This window comes from Bufo gargarizans, chromosome 2, assembly GCF_014858855.1.
Source record: "Bufo gargarizans isolate SCDJY-AF-19 chromosome 2, ASM1485885v1, whole genome shotgun sequence".
Taxonomy (NCBI): domain Eukaryota; kingdom Metazoa; phylum Chordata; class Amphibia; order Anura; family Bufonidae; genus Bufo; species Bufo gargarizans.
Window position 1 is genome coordinate 677328181 of NC_058081.1, and position 16941 is coordinate 677345121.

General features: G+C 45.1%; 1 protein-coding gene across 1 annotated transcript in view; it reads right to left on the bottom strand.

Annotated features, from left to right (window-relative positions):
- Positions 1 to 16941, bottom strand: part of LOC122926287 (beta,beta-carotene 9',10'-oxygenase-like) — a 135519-nt gene that overhangs the window by 15467 nt on the left and 103111 nt on the right. The window contains exons 8-11 of the mRNA XM_044277660.1: positions 8270 to 8437; positions 6338 to 6475; positions 4843 to 5025; positions 2810 to 2920 (exon numbers count right to left, since the gene is read on the bottom strand). Of these exons, the coding sequence (XP_044133595.1) occupies positions 2810 to 2920; positions 4843 to 5025; positions 6338 to 6475; positions 8270 to 8437 (600 nt within the window). The remainder of the gene's footprint in view (positions 1 to 2809; positions 2921 to 4842; positions 5026 to 6337; positions 6476 to 8269; positions 8438 to 16941) is intronic.

Sequence of the window (16941 nt, forward strand, 5' to 3'; positions counted from 1 at the left end):
ATGATGATACACACCAGCTGATGTATATTGGTGTCACTTACTGAGTTTATTCATTGTTTGTACTGTATCATTATAAATTTTTTGTAACTTAGATACAATCATGTGCGGCACTATTACTGTTATACATTGTACCGTGTCACATCACATTATATTCACTTTTTATAAAAAATTTTTACTGTAATGATCATGTTCATTGATTGCTCCACCCCCTAATCATGTTTGCTTATATATACCTTGTGTTACACTTATGTTTTATGCTTGACAAAGGCTCTGTGTTTGAGCCAAAACGTTGCCTCACTGTGGCTGAATAAATCACGATTTTTTCTATGGGAAGTGCTGTCCGTTTCTCTATCTCTCTCTCTCTCTCTCTCTCTATCTCTTTATATCTCTATCTCTCTCTATATCTCTATATCTATATCTATATATCTCTATCTTTATCATACTTCTGATATATATAAATGCATAATATGTGGGAAACTACTACAGATTTTTTTAGCCATAATATATTTACATATATTTACATATATTATATATTCTAAATGTATAATAATATGTGTAAAGGTACTTTTCACACTAGCAGTTTTGTTTTCCGGTATTGAGTTCCATCACAGGAGCTCAATACCGGTAAAAAACTGATCAGTTTTATCCTAATGCATTCTGAATGGAGAGCAATCCGTTCAGGATGCATCAGTTCCCTCTTACATTTTTTGGATGGAGAAAATACCGCAGGATGCTGCAGTTCTCTCCGGCCAAAAATACAGAACACTTGCCGGAATGCCAGCATTAATTTACATTGAAGTGTATTAGTGCCGGATCCGGCGTTGTGTTCCGGCAGAACGGATCCGGCTTTCCGGTCTGCACATGCGCAGACCTTTTAAAAATGCAAAAAAATATATACCGGATCCATTTTTCCGGATGACACCAGAGGGACGGATCCGGTATTTCAATGCGGATCCGTATCCGACTGACAAATGCCATCCGTTTGCGTCCGGATTATCTGATCCTGCAGGCAGTTCCGGCTACTCTGCCGCAAGTGAGAAAGTACCCTAAATATATTATGGCTAAAAAAACATATTATATATCGTATTTTTCACCCTATAAGACATACTTTTTTCCTCAAAAGAGGAAATGATACTGCGTCTTATGGGGTGAATGCGGCCATTTACACTGATCCGCCGCTGCGATGCTGCACAGCTCAGTCGGCTGTGTATCAGCGAGGAAGAAGGAGGGGCTGGGGGCCGGCATCTGGTGCTGTAATGGCAGCGGGGCCCGGTGCAGTCACTGTATTCTATTACACTGGGCCCCGCTCACTGTAGTAATCATATCTAACGTATAGGCAATATTAAAGTATAGAAATTCTCTGAAATCCAGCATCTAGCACTTACTAAACTCCCATTGCAAGCAGGAGGCCGGGCGGCGCAGGCGCGTGACGTACCTGAAAAGTCAAATTGCGCTCCTTTCTTTGAATGTCCTGTTATGTGCCCAAACCACAATACACAACCACCTATGGAGCATTTCTATTACTTAGAATTACTTAACAAATTATGGGGTGCTTTTCCTCTTATATTTCTTAAAAGGGTTGTGTCATCTGAGACATTAGTGGCATATCTTTAGGATATGTCATTAATGGGTGTCATTAATGATATGGTGCGGGTCCCAGAAATAGAACCCTCACCTATGTCTAGAATGGGGCCCCCGAAGTGAAGGAGAGTACACAGCGCATGTGCGGCATGCTCTCCGTTTATTTCAATGGAAGTTCTGAAAAATATCCAAGCAAGCATGCTTGGGTATTTTGGAAATACCCATAAAGGTGGATGGAGAGTGCAAAGTGCATGCAATCTCCTTTGCTTTGGGCACCCTGTTCTAAAGATAGGTGTGGGTCCCACCTCTAGTACCCGCATCTATCTGACATTGGTGGCATATCCTTGAGATAACATTCACGGCCACCTCTTCATTCATCTCTGTAGGAGTTCTGGAAATAGCTGAGCTGGTGCTAGGCTGCCTTCAGAACTTCCATAAAAGAGAACGGAAGGTCGCCCTGTTCATGGGATAGGTGTGGTTCCCAGAGGTGAGGACTGTGCCTATCTGACATTTGTGGAATATTCAATGTCTCAGATGAGGCAAGCTTTTTAAACAAATATGTAGTTTAGCTAAAAAATCAAAATATTAAACACCTGTTCAAAATGCTTACTGCATCCCTAGATGAATTCCTTGAAGGGTGTATGTGCCATGTGACCAAACACGATCTCAATTAACAAACTGAGGGGTGATTTGTGTCTTATGTTTATTGTGAAAATATATATTTTTTTTTACTAAAGATGCATATTTTTGCAAAAAAAAAAAAGTTTTTGTTTTCACTGCCCAGTTCTAAAAAAATTATATGAAACAACTGTCATGTCAGAATGTTTACTTTACCCCTACACTCATGGCTGATGTGGGGCCTATACGAGACCCCAGCCAGCCTTTCCCACACATCAGCACGCCACGATCGCATTTGTGGGGTGCTGATGGGAGACACCGCTTACATGCCACGGGCACCATTGCCCGTGGCATATAAGGGGTTAAACAGCCCACATTTGCACTCCCGTCAGACTGGGCTGTTAGAGCAGGAGCGTGGCTCTCTTGAGAGCCGAGCACCCTCTCCCCGCTGCATAAAGAGTCTCAAACCTATCCTAAAGCCCCTTAGTGACTTCCGTAAAAAGGCGTTTTGGTGGTCACTAAGGGGTTAAGCATTGGGACACTGTACATACAGTGTGTATATATTTTTACCATATGATTGCCGAAATTAATTTACCAGGTAAATGCCTACCTGTTGTGGTGAGACTACAACAGAGAGGATCACACCATCATCTTCATCACATGGTTGTGGCCTGGGAACAAACACTGGCTCTGAGGGGTAGAAGCCATCTTCCTGCCAAACCTTTAAACCAACCATATTCACAGAAATTAGAGGGATAAATAGTACTGTTTAATTTATTGTTCATTAAAAATGTCCTACCATTTTGCTTCTACAGAATGTTTATAAGTCCTTTACCCAGCAGGTGGCGCTGCAGTATCTGATTTAATTCCATCAGAGCACTGCTCCTGTTTTTGACTTCTCTATGGCTGGTTTCACAGGGGTAATGGATCATGTGACGGACCATGTGATGAGCGCAGTGACATCACCACAGATCCTTTTCCTCACAGATGAAGGCAGAAGAGATGCCGGCTGCATGAACAAGTGGATTAAGGTGAGTTAAATTATTTTAAACTTTTTTTTTACCCCTCCATCCCTATTGTACTAAGCATTCTGTATTAAGAATGCTATTATTTTCCCTTATAACCATGTTATAAGGGAAAATAATGAAGATCAGGTCCCCATCCCGATCGTCTCCTAGCAATCATGCTTGAAAATTGCACCGCATGTGCACTTGCTTGCGGATGCTTGCGATTTTCACGCATCCCCATTCACTTCTATGGGGCCTGCGTTGTAAAGAACGCACAAAATAGAGCATGCTGCGATTTTCACGCAATGCACAAGTGATGCGTGGAAATCACCGCTCATGTGCACAGCCCATAGAAATGAATGGGTCCAGATTCAGTGCTGGTGCAATGCGTTCACCTCAAGCATTGCACCCGCGCGGAAATCTCGCCTGTGTGAAAAGGGCCCATCTGTTCTTCCGTCCTTTTATCAGGGTTAAAGAACACAGCAGGGAGGATGAGGAGGTTGTATATTGCAGATCAGATTATTGAGAGGGGGAAGGCATTTGAGAAGGATATCTCATACAGGCTGGAGATATGGAGGAAAGTATGCACAGTTTACAGAGGGAAAAATCAATAAAGCTGTATGCAAGTGCAGGAAGGAGGAATCAAACACTCCTCGGCATCAGTGACTGTCAGCACAGGAGAAAGAAGTCAGTCCAGCAATGAAGGAATGCTGATACATGAGAGCAAGTGAAGACATCAGCATCCTGAACACACATACCTCACATCCAGCATGGATTGCTGGGAGGAACACATCCACATAAGGAAAAATCTGAAACTAGGAGCAGGCTGCAAACTGAATATTAAAGGGTTAGGAAATTAACAAATGAAGATTGCAGCATGAACTCAGTGAGGGGGCTGTGCGTGTAGTAGAAGCCTCACAAGTTTGATATTACACCTAGAAATGTTCAAAACACCAAGAAGTCCAGGAGAGAACACACTTTTTAGGGCTAGAATGAATTGACTACCTTTTGGCTGAATTACCAAATATTTCTGTACCACTTCAAGATTTCTGTTTCCAGGCATTCAATGGAAACTTGCAAAGGACAATGTGTCCAGGTCATATGATGTGTCCTGGTCATATAATTGGGCTGTCATCAGTCTTACACTTCCTATAACCAGCTAAGTTATTTACACTCTAACTACTGTAAACAGTAAAAGTTCCCATTAAATGACTGCAAGAAGAGATCTTTATTCAATATTGGAAAACTGTAACTTTTCATTATGGCTTGAACCATTTGCTAAAAGCCCCTTTAAGATCTGACGAAATGTGATGTACAGAATATCTATTATGGAAGCAATGTGATGGCTGACCACATGCAGTCAAGCCATAGCTGCATGTGGTAGCCAATGGCCCCATGATTTTTGCAGTGAAACTGGTTAACCAATTGGATACCACAGGTAGACATGGCTTAGCTGCATGACGCCATCCGTGCCATTGAGTCCTATCCTCAATGTTGGAAATGTTTTCTATGTAGATGGTTGATTCAGGAACCACCTTGTAAGTGGAAATAGGACATACCACACCTATTTGTGGTGTATAAATGCCATAATCAGATTTTTTTTTTTTTGACAAGTTAAAAACAAGACATCACTCACCATGAACTTCTTGGTTTCAACATCCATTTTTACAAGACTACTTCCTATAAAATGTTGGAACCCACACCCATAAAAATAGCGATATTTCTTAGTGTTGTATTGGGAATAGTTGATTGCAGGAAAATCGAGGCCTCCGATGTCCTTAATTGTGTGATCATACAGGTTTTCAGGCGTACACCACAGCTAGCAAAATGTAACACAATTAGTGTATATAGCAAACCTCACAATCGGCTAGCTAAAGATAATATTAACCTCTAAAGGCAAAATAATGTAACTGCAACTAAGGGATGTATGAAGGGGTCCATACAAGGCAGGTGCCATCTGTGTAATACAGCTGACACCCACCAGCAATGACCTGGATCAGAGAAAACTCTGATCTCAATCCTTTAACCCCTCAGATGCCACAGTCAATAAGGACCGCAGTATCTTAGGAGTTAGACAGAAATGGGGGGGCGATATCATGGGGTTCTGATCGGTTACTTTGTCAGCCTGGGGTGTTGTGAAGGCTCCCAGGCCTGCCATAGTAAGAGGCCTGGTACACCATGCCTGTGGCAGTGTTTAACAGAAAACCTGTCAAAACAGGTAGCAAAATATAAGGACACACAGTGCAAATATGACAAATCAGAAAATAAAGACCACAATGGCTCCTGAAGCCCCAATACTGCTTCGCAGTCGCTTCTTTTTAAGGGGTCAAATTTATGCAAATCAGGAAGACATCTAGCGGACTTTCAGCAGCAGTAAACCATACTCCCTCTGAATTCATTTTTATAAACTCCCATGAAGAAGCTCAGGGTGCGGAGCTTTCAAACCCAGTTCTCTTCCCCTCTCTTTCACCAGTTCAACACTGGGCTATTTATCCCCCTTCCTGACCAGGCACATTTTCCATTTTATTAGCACATGCATCTTTGAAAGCCATAACTTTATTTTTTTCCAATTCGGTTATGTAAATAATTTTTGCACCTTTTTTCTGTGACATAAAAAAGTCAAAATGTAATAAAGGGAAAATAATTTTTCACATTATTAAATTTTTTTGTTAATAGCACAATGTGCGACTAAAATGTTCATTATTATTATTTTCTCTTTCCATAATGGTCTTTTTGATATATATGATGTATGAGTTATGGTTGCTGGGGATAGGACTAGAAGTTGCAGTGCAGAGTATGGTGGCATTTAAAAAAATAAATAAAATTATTGTACACTTTGTGACCTCATAAGGGCATACTAGACCCTCGGGGAACATTTTATTTCACCTTTTTTTTTAAATGATAGGTTTTTATCTGGAAAGCAAATTTAGTCATGTAGGCTGATGGATGTGATTTTTTATTTATTTATTTTTTATTTATTTTTTATCCATTTGAATGGAACGGCCTGTGATGCAGTTCCACATGTAACCTATAGTTAAAAGTGGCACTGTTTCTTGTAGAAAGCAGCCATGTTTTCTAATCTCACACAATCTCTATAATAAATTAGAAAAAAAATGTACAAGCAAAAGTACCTTCCCATTAGCTCTTTTCTCAATGGTGGCCGTAGTATAGCAGAGAGGGTTGATGATGGTGTCATGTGGAGTGTCAGAGTTTATAACCAGAGGAAGTACAAATCGGCGTGGAAGAGACTTTGGAAGTAAGTGATATGCCTGATGAAATGGAAAAAGACCATAGATTCTTCATATCATTACATAAAAGTGCCATGAAAAACAATCCTTACCACCCTTCATAAAACTAACCAATTAAAGGGGACTTACAGGACTTAACTATTGATTACTCGTCTTCAGAATAGATCAACAATATCAGATCGGTGTGGGGTCTGACTCCTGGCACCCCTCGATCAGTTGTTTGAAAGGGTTGTGTTTCTCAATACAGATCTGTAGCCTCTTCCTCACCTGTAATGTCATGTCCATTGGTCATATGGCCCCCATTTAAAGGGGTATTCCGGTTACATCTATTGGATAGGAGATAACTATTAGATCGATAGACGTCCGACCTGCTGCTCTGTTTATTTCTGGGGGCTGCAGGGGGTACAAGGCCCCTATTCTCCTCATGATCAGTGGGGGTACCAGCGCTAGAACTCCCACTGATCTAATAGTTATCCTCAATCTTATGGGAATACCCCTTATAAGTGAATAGGACTGAGCTGCAATACCAAACACAGCCACTTTACAAGCTGTGCTTGGTACACTGTGAAGAAATCACAGGACTCTTTCTAGCACAGTGGCCCCTTCAAACAGATGATCAGTGCCGAGAGTCGGACCCCAACTGATCTGATTCTGTTGTGCAATTAAGATGATAGATCATCAATATTTAACCCCTGAAAAACCCCTTTAATGTTATATTTTATTTGAAAAATGACAACTGTGGTTGTCTATCGCCATTAACCCCTGTCCATAGGCCCTATTAGGTTAGATATATACATTTTATGGATGTTGGTCACCTGCCTGGGACCCCTCTCTATGTGCCAAAATAGAGAGCTACTCTGTGAAGTGACCAACTCTGGTGGAAATGGTGCACCCCCATGTGTTTTTCATGGAAGATTGTAGGGGAAATGTTATCAGCTGCGATGGCTTCTCTTTAAAAAGGGGTTATCTTCGTGAGACAACCTCTTTAAAGGGAACCTGTCAGCTGCACTATGCTATCTCAATGAGCATAGTACAGTGGGAGACCTGCTGATTTCAGCAGTCTGTCACTTCTCATGGCAGTCTGTACCCTGCACTGCGAGGGAGATGAGACCAGTGGCCAATGAGGGCAGCATAGTGCAGGTGACAGGTTCCCTTTGTACACCTTTTGGGGGCATTTTATTTTATTATTGCATTGTACTTTGAGCTAAAACCATTTTTTCTATTGGTCTTTACTAAAAATATGTAATCCCTTTTTCTGTAGCTGAGATGCTCTACTAGCTGCCTGTGGATTTTCATTTTTTTCAGTCATCTGTGGAGCAGATGGACTCATTATCTCTGTTCTCTGATCTTATAAACACTCATTAAAGCTCAATCCTTATCTCACTGATAAGAATGTGGCTTCAATAAGTGTTTATGACCTCCTTAGTAGTTTAGAGATAAGATTTATTAGATGACCTGCACAAAGTACCAGTCACACATGTAGAAAAACTGTTAACTCTGTGTGACAGAATGGCTCAATATTTTTAATAAAGGCCAACTGTAAATATGATTTTTAGCTAATGAGAACAATGCAATCCTGAAAAGGAATTGCCTACATGACTTGTTAATATTCTTCCATGTTATATAGTGTGTATGTATATATATATATATATATATATATATATATAGTCTCCTGCTACATTTATATTGTAGTACTATATTTATACAGTATGCCCCTTGCTATTGCATTTTCTTTTTGTGTACTCTGCTATTGCATATGTGTCACACTTGTCTTTGATCATTTTAATAACATAAGGCTGCTCAGTAATAAAATACCTCATTCAAATCTTTCCCAGATTTACATAGATTTTGCAAGCTAAGCAGATGAAAAACTACTCCATCATCATGACAAATGAGATCGAGCACAATGCAGTCCTGATCTTCATATGCATTGATTTGGTGGAAGCTGGCAACTGCTTGAGTGTGGAATGTCACAGAGTGAAGCTGGATAGGAGGAAAGTAACATGATATCAGAACATAATGATGTAGCGGGTATATACATATGTACTTAAAATATTAATACAAAATTAAAAAATAATAAGTTATTAATTTCACTGCTACGTAAAGCTGCTACTGTGCAGCTAAATATAAACTGGGCGTAAATGGTCTAGAAGTGAGGAAGAACATCTTAGGGTCTGCTACGGAATAATGTTTCTCCTTGAGGAAAGTGCCAAGTTGGTCCGGGAAGAAGGAAAACTGTCTTTCGAGCAGGGGTGCACGTTTTCTGGTTGTGGGCCACATTGTCAGACTGAAACAATGATGGTTTGGGGCCACACAAAATGTTATCAAGGGCCGCATGTGGCGACCAGGCCGCAGGTTGTGCACCCCTGCTCTAGAGCCATTTATTGGTGGAATCTACCCTATTAGTCAATGCCCAACCCTTTAAAAGGCCTTGTAGCATAACTAAGAATATAAGCCAAGCCAAATCTTTTTCATAAGGAACTAGTAAATGATCACTGACTTAAATCAATAGTACAAGCGAACTTAAGAAACTTTGTAATATATCTTAGAGAGAAATGTCTAGTTTTCATGTTATCAGCTTTAGTCCGCCCCCTCCAATTTGCTAAATGCTTTTCTCTTCGTAATTTGCTAAATGCTTTTCTCTTTGAAATCTGTCTAGGATGGGAGCAGCTCACATAATTATTAAATTACACGTCAATACAAGTCTATGGAGAGGGCAGGGGAAAGTACGCAGGAACTAAGAGCCAGGCACAGCAAGAAAGACTGCTGCAGCTAAAGAGGAAGTTTATATCTCAGCTCAACTGCTCTTTTCACAATCATACAGGTCAGTACATCTCTGTAATGTCCTCCATGATTTTGAGGCTGCTTCTCACTGAATTAGAGAAGGTTTGGAAGTAGATTATCATTTTTTTGCAGTGAATGGTACCGTATTTTTCGCCCCCAAAAAGTGGGGGGAAAATGCCCCTGCGTCTTATGGGGCGAATGCTGTCATTTTACATTGCAGTCTGCGATGCTGCAGCAGCGCAGACTGCGATGTATCAGCTGGAGGGAGGAGGGGCCGGTGTCATGCAAATGCGGCGGGGCCAATGCGGTCACTGTACTCCGGCCCCGCCGCTCACTCACTTCCTTAATGCCTAAACATTTTATAATAATAAATTGAAATAACCTGCAGACATGTGGAACGGCCATGGGTACCAGGTTCGCCCCCAGCTATGCTAATTTATTTATGGCGTACTGGGAAGGCAACACCATTGCGCCTAGACTGGGGACCGACCTGGTACTATGGCAATGTTATATTGATGATATTATTTTTGTATATTTTGTTATTTTGTATGGAAAAGTGGTGAACAAGAGCTCTGATACTTTCTAGAAGAAATTAACAACAATCCCTATCATCTGAAATTCACCTCAAATATCAGTTCAGGTGCAATTGAGTTTCTAGATATACAAATTACTAAGACGAAGGATAAATTAACATGTAATACTTATCAGAAAGCCACAGCCAAAAATGGCTATATATTATTTACGAGCTGCCATCTACCTAAATGGCTTTCAAACATTCCGCAGGGTCAATTTTATAGAATAAAGAGAAACTGCACCGATGAAGAGATGTTTGAGGAAGAAACAGATAAAATGAAACAATCCTTTGTGAATAAAGAATACCCAATAAAATTATTGGAGCAATCATTGGATAAGGAAAGAACTTTAGATAGAAAAACCTTCTTTGTAAATAAACCAGAACGAAAAGAAAAAAACATTGGAAGAAAACCAAATGAGGATAGTTCTGCCGTACAATACGGAATATAGAAAAATTCCAAAAATTATTCAGAACCACTGGCACCACATACAAAGAGACAAAGTAATAGGTCCACTTGTTCCATTAATACCTAAAATAACCTTCTCTAAGGCTCCCAACTTGGGCCTAAAGGTGGCACCATCCATTAGAATAAATGAAAAGAAAACTACCAGTATCCAAGAATGGGTAGACATAGTAGGTTTTTTTATATGCGGGAAGTGCTCAAATTGTATGACTACATCATTTCCAAGGAAGACCACTGAAATAGTATCTACTGTAAACTCCCACACTCATCCTATAAAATAATTTTTGACGTTTAGCATTACCAGTGTATTATATGTTTTAAAGTGCCCATGCCAAAAACAGTATGTTGGGCAGATAAAAAGAGCACTTAAAACCCGCATCTCAGAGCATATTTCTAATATAAGGAAAGGCTACATCAAACATAGTTTCAAACCACTTTAGGACTACCCATAATCAGGATCCTTCTGGCCGTAGATATGCAGCAATAGAGAAGATAGAAAACAATTGGAGGGGAGGTAATCATATTTGCAGAATGTCCCGCTTTTAGTCATGGAGAATATTCAAATTCGACTCCATAGCACCAAAGGGCCTAAACACAGAATTGGAACTTTTCGGCATTTTATGAGGAACAGTGAAAGGGGTGGGCGCCTCCCGTCGATGGGAAAACGCAGCATACTGAATTGCCCGGTTCCCTCTCTGCGGAAGGCCCCCACTCCCAATATCATCTGATCCTCCCCTACAATTTGGACATACTGACCCTATTTTATTGTACAATCAGTTATTACAAATGAGTTGTAACCCATATAACATTGGGGAGTATTTTAATGATTTTAATAAATTAACATTGATACAAATGATTATTATATATGTAAAAAAAGATTTTTATTATATATTGTTAACCATTTTAATACCTGTAATTATGTTTAGCTTAACTTACAGAGCTGATTGCAATTGTTTTATATACATGACGGGTATTGGTTATTCCCCGCTCGCCCCTCTTGATCAGTCACTTACTAACCCTTGACTCCCCTACCACCAGCCCTATCCCTCTAAACTGGCCTTGTCAGAACCCCAATAAGACACGGACACCAAGTTGGATTATATCGTCCACAGCAGCCGTTTATTGAAAACACATACATGAATAAATAACCTTTTATTTCCCACAAAACATAACCATAAGATATAACCAACTTATTCCTATCCCTGAGTAACACGGGGGAGGTCCTGGAAGCCCCAAACCATCTTTTGTCAGTATCTTTTTAAGCCGACTTGCCCCCAGCCGTTAAGCCCCAGCTCGGAGGCACCACAGACTGCTCGCCCAAATGAGTCCAGCCCCAGCCGTGGAGCCCTCCCATCCTCGTCACCTGAATCTCTCCAACTTCAAGGACCTCCCACCGCCACGAACGCACATGCTTGACACCTTAAGCCTGTGCGTCCCTCCACATCCGCAAAGCTGTCTCAACGCCCTCCTGTATCGCCAGACACCACATGTCAATCCCCACTGCGTTCAAGTGAACACCGTCATACCGCCAAAAAGCCCCGACCCCTTTCTCCAGTTCAGTATGCCTCACAACCACTGCCCCATTCCTTGCCATGAACCGCCCAATGGCCCGGTTGGCTTTTATCCTAACCTTATTTATCCCTTCCACCGACCGTGCTCCCCTCCACACTTTGCGGGGAACAATGTCCGACCAAACTGAAATTAGACCCGGGAACAGTGCCCACAACCGGAGTAGGTCGAACTTAATATCCTTCACTAGTTCCCGCAACGGCCGCACCCCCAAATCGTTGCCCCCCACGTGCAACACCAACACATTCGGCGCCCTATCCAACCTAACAAACTTGTGGACCTCAGGTAACACCCCCCCCCCACACCATTCCCCTATGCCCCAACCATCTTACCACCGCTACCGACCGGTCAATCCCCAACTGTTGTCCATCCGGCCGAACCGCTGCCTGGATGGCTCCCCAGAAAACATACGAGTGACCCATTATCCATATTAGCGCTGGGTCCGAATCTGTATTGAAATAATAAGATCAAAAACATACCGCACGGGATGAGACAAAATACAAAGCAATATCACAAATGATCTAGGCGTATATATGATCTAAAACGAATCGATTCCCACCTCCCTATCCGCATTATCACGTCCTGCCCCAGCCCACGTCTTGCCGCCTCTGTCGCTGCCCCAATTCTAAAAGAGTGGCTAGAGTAACCTTCAAGCGCTATGCCCAGCTGCCCTAGACACCGCCTAAAGACCGCTGGGAATTGGAAGCGGGAAAGGAAAGACCCGTCCGCATGCACTAAGAGAGGGGAATTCGTCCCTGACACCGCAACCCCGTACTCCCTCAAACAATCCACCGGACACATTGCGCAACCCGGGACCGCAAACAGAACAACCTTCCGACCTCTCCCTTCCCCATCAGTTTTTGATCACCTAATACGAAATTCCACCCTGTCCTGAAAAAGGTCCACGTCATCCCTGAACAAACCACCCTGTCTCTTAACCAACGGAGAAACCAACTAGCCCAAACGCAATGCCCCGAAAAAAGCTAGCGAAAAAGCCAACCGAAACAAACGCAACTCCCACGACGAGGCACAGACGTCGACCAGTTGTTCCCCCAACCTCAGCAGCAACGCAAAAGACACCGGCCTATGGTCATCCTGCCCCGACTGAGAATGCCGCCAACCCTTTAAAGCCCTCACCACCATAAAAGACTTGGTAACGTCCGGCAGGTTCCTAAGACGAAAACCGAAAGCCAGACCCGAAACACAACTATTAATCCTAGAGATAGACCACCCCTCCTCTCTACAATGCCCAATGAACAATAGCAAGGGAATCTCGCAGTCATCCGTCACAACGGCCAACCTGGTCTTCCAGTCCTCCCAGCATCGCCATGCCCTATCGTATGTCTCCCACGTACCGGGTGCGAGCGAAGCCCGTATGAGACCCACTACGGTGTCTCCAGGAGTTCCCACAGACAACTCGGGCAGTCCAGCCCACGTTCCTCTGCCCCCGGGGCCAGCTGGCGGAAACGCTACCACTGTGAATGAGAGAGAGAATCAGCAATACAGTTATCAACCCCTGGTACGTGCACTGCTACCACCCAAGCATTGAGTGACAAACACTCCAACACTAGCCTCTGCAATAGACGCACGACTAACGGTGAAGAAGCTGACAACCCGTTAATTGCTTGCACCACCCCCAAGTTGTCACAGTGGAAACGGACCTTCTTGTTCCTAAACTCCTCCCCCCACAATATTACTGCCACAACAATGGGGAACATCTCCAGCAACGCAAAATTCTTGACCCAGCCTCTCTCCACCCAGGTGTCCGGCCAACCCCCCGCGCACCACTGCCCCCCACAATAGTCCCCGAAACCACCTCTCCCCGCCGCGTCAGAGAAAAGGTCAAAATCAAAGGAGTCAACAGCTTCACCCATAAACAGACCCCTGCCATTATAACGCTCCAAAAACGATGCCCAAATTTGCAAATCCGCCCTAAGCTCTCTCCCCAGTCTAATAAAATGGTGCGGCGCCACCACCCCCCGCCGTTGCCGCCGCCAAACGCCTACTAAACACTCTACCCATGGGGATAATCCTACAGGCGAAATTCAGCTTCCCCAGGAGTGACTGTAGGCTCCGCAATTGAATTTTCTGCAGTCGCCGCACCCTGTCGACTTCCTTTTTTAGATCCTCAACCTTGTCTAAGGGCAGCCTACATTCCATGATACATTTCACTGAATCAATCACTATGCCCAGGAAGCTCAATTCCGTGGTCGGCCCCACCGTCTTCCCTACCGCTAAGGGAACCCCGAAGTAATTAAACAACGCCTCCATTGTGTGCAACAGTAAAGAGCACACCGTGGATCCCGGGGGGGCAATACATAAAAAAATCGTCCAGATAGTAAATAATTGATTCACAACCGGAGGAATCCACTACCGCCCATTCTAGAAAAGAACTGAACTTCTCAAAATACGCACACGACAACGAACACCCCATTGGCAAACAACGATCAACAAAAAACTTACCCTCCCAAAAACATCCCAACAAGTGCAGGCTCTCTGGATGCACCGGCAACAGTCTAAATGCTGACTCGATATCCGTTTTCGCCATCAATGCCCCCCTCCCGAACTTCCTAACCCACTTCACTGCCGCATCAAACGAGGTATAGACTACTGAGCACAGTGTCGGGTCAATACCGTCGTTGACCGACGATCCCTTCGGAAAGGATAGGTGTTGAATCAGGCGAAACTAATTCGCCTCCTTCTTTGGGACCACCCCCAGAGGCGACACACGCAAGTTCTGCAAAGGTGGTTCCAAAAACGGGCCAGCCATCCTTCCCAGTCCAACCTCCTTTTCTAACTCCTATCCGGATATCTAGCGAGAAACCGGTCCATCTCTTGCAGACGCACCGGCGTCTCCCCCTTTTTCCAAAACTCTCGCCCCCCTTCTGTTTGGCCCCTCTAAAACAGCGCGCGGCTCCGTGGGACCCGCCACAGGTGGAACATTCGTGCTTAAATTTGCACTTGGCTCCAAATTTACACCCCCCTTCATTAAATAATAAACACAACCCCTTTGCATATGCTGCCGCGAACCCGGATTGCCCCCCCGCACCCGATTCGCTCCGAAAGGGCTGCCCAGACCGAACAGTCACTTTCAGCCACAAAGCGATATCCTTGTGGTCCCATTTTATACTAGGACGTACCGCCTTCCGCTGCCTAAACTGCTCGTCGTAACGCAGCCAGGCCATACCCCCATACACACGGTAAGCTTCTCCAATGGCATCCAGGTAACAAAAAAGCGCGGAGCAGCACTCCGGCGCTTTCTCCCCTATCACACTGGCCAATATTGCAAACGCCTGCAACCAGTTAGGGAACGTCCGCGGTATCAGTCGGTGCCTACGCTTCTCCTTGTCCTCCCTCTTTCCCTCATCCTTTCACGCCCTATCCAAATTGAACCTATCCAAAGGGAGTAGGGAAAATATATCCACATACTCCCCTTTCCAAATGCACTCCCTAAGCTCCTGCCTCAAATGTGCCCCCAACGGGCCCTCAAAACAAACATAGACTTCACCCTTCGGACCCGCCTACCTGCGCCTATACCGACGTTGAAGCACCACATGAAACCACCGTGGGTGTACCCGAAGCCGGCGCCCCCCCCCCCCCCGCCGCGACCACCCCCACGCCGGCAATGGCCCTGATGCTACCGACCCGACGATGGCACCACCCAGACCCCCCAACGGCAACGCGGAATTCCCAGCCACCCCCAAATTTGCTAACTACCCCACCAAACCCCCCGAGAACTGGCCCAGCCCCTTACTCAAATACGACTGAGACCCCCCCAGCCCCCCCAGACACTAACTGACATAAAGGTCCCCATGGAGCCTCACCTGGCTGCCTGAGTGCTGTGACCCCATCAGCCGATGGTCCTGAATCCCGACGCTCGGTCCTCTGAGATGGTCCTGGCACAGCGAGCTCCCAAGGATGTCCCCTGGCCGGGCTGGGGCCAGGGACGTAAACTCCCGGTTCTTCCCTGGATACAACGTCCGCGGCGACACTTTCTTCCTCGACTTGCCTGACCGACGAGGGCCTGCTGCCGTGGTCAGGAGAAGCCCTGTGCCCTCCGGAATACTGCTTAAGCTGAGGGACCTCATCCACATCCGGATCCTGGTGAGTGCCCGCCGTTCCTGGTCCTGACCACAAGGTGGCGCTGATGCGCTGCTGAAGAGGCCTGCTGAGGCCTGCACGAGGGCTCCACCTACTTGCCGGATTCCTCCAACGTCTGGGCGCCCGGGAAGGAGCGGCACCAGGCGCCTGCAGGCGTGAAGGGTCCTGGGGAGCAGGGCTCCGTCTACGGCGCTGAGCTCGAGGGGAGGCCATGTCTGGGCTGAGGCGCGCCGGCGGCCGGGACCGCCGCAGCCCGGGTGCCGATGGCTGAGGCGGAGCGGGTGCCTCAGCCGCCCCTCTGAGCAGCTGCTGGACCTGTTCCTGGAGCCAGCCGGGTCCCCGAGCAGCTGCTGCCGGCCTGAGATCCACCAAGAGGGAATCCACATCCATAGTAAGTACCAGAGTGCGCCAGTGATTACAGGTGTGTGCAGCTCCAATTTTCCATAAAATGGCCTCCTTCTCCCCAGACCCTCGCCCTTTTAACCCCTTGCTCCGCGCCGCCCCATTACTTGAACTAGCCAACAGCTACCCAGGGGCTCCCTCAAACCAGCCCCCCGTCATGGTCGTCTCCCCCAAGGCTGCTCCCCCAGTCCGGCTCTATCTTTATCCATGTCCATGTAGTCCAGGTTCTGGATTTTAGGGTTAACATCATGACATCAACCCATAATTCCCTATAAAAAGCAGGGATCTGGAGGAAGACCCTTACTCACTGATGAAGGGACTTTGTGTCCCGAAACGTGTTTGGGGAAAGAAAGGGTCCATCTTCTAAAGTGATCACGCAAGACCTGAAAGAAAGGATTCCTAAAGCAGTTACTATTGAACCAGCATTTGGTCCACGGAGCTCCTATGTCACATGACCAGAGGCTGAAGTCACGTGGAGAGGTACGTCATCATACCCGGAAGTACACGCCGCCGGGAACCTCGAGGAACGCTGACTTACGAGATTATACACAGCGCAGAACCCAGCTCCTTCTACGAAATGGAACATCACCGAAG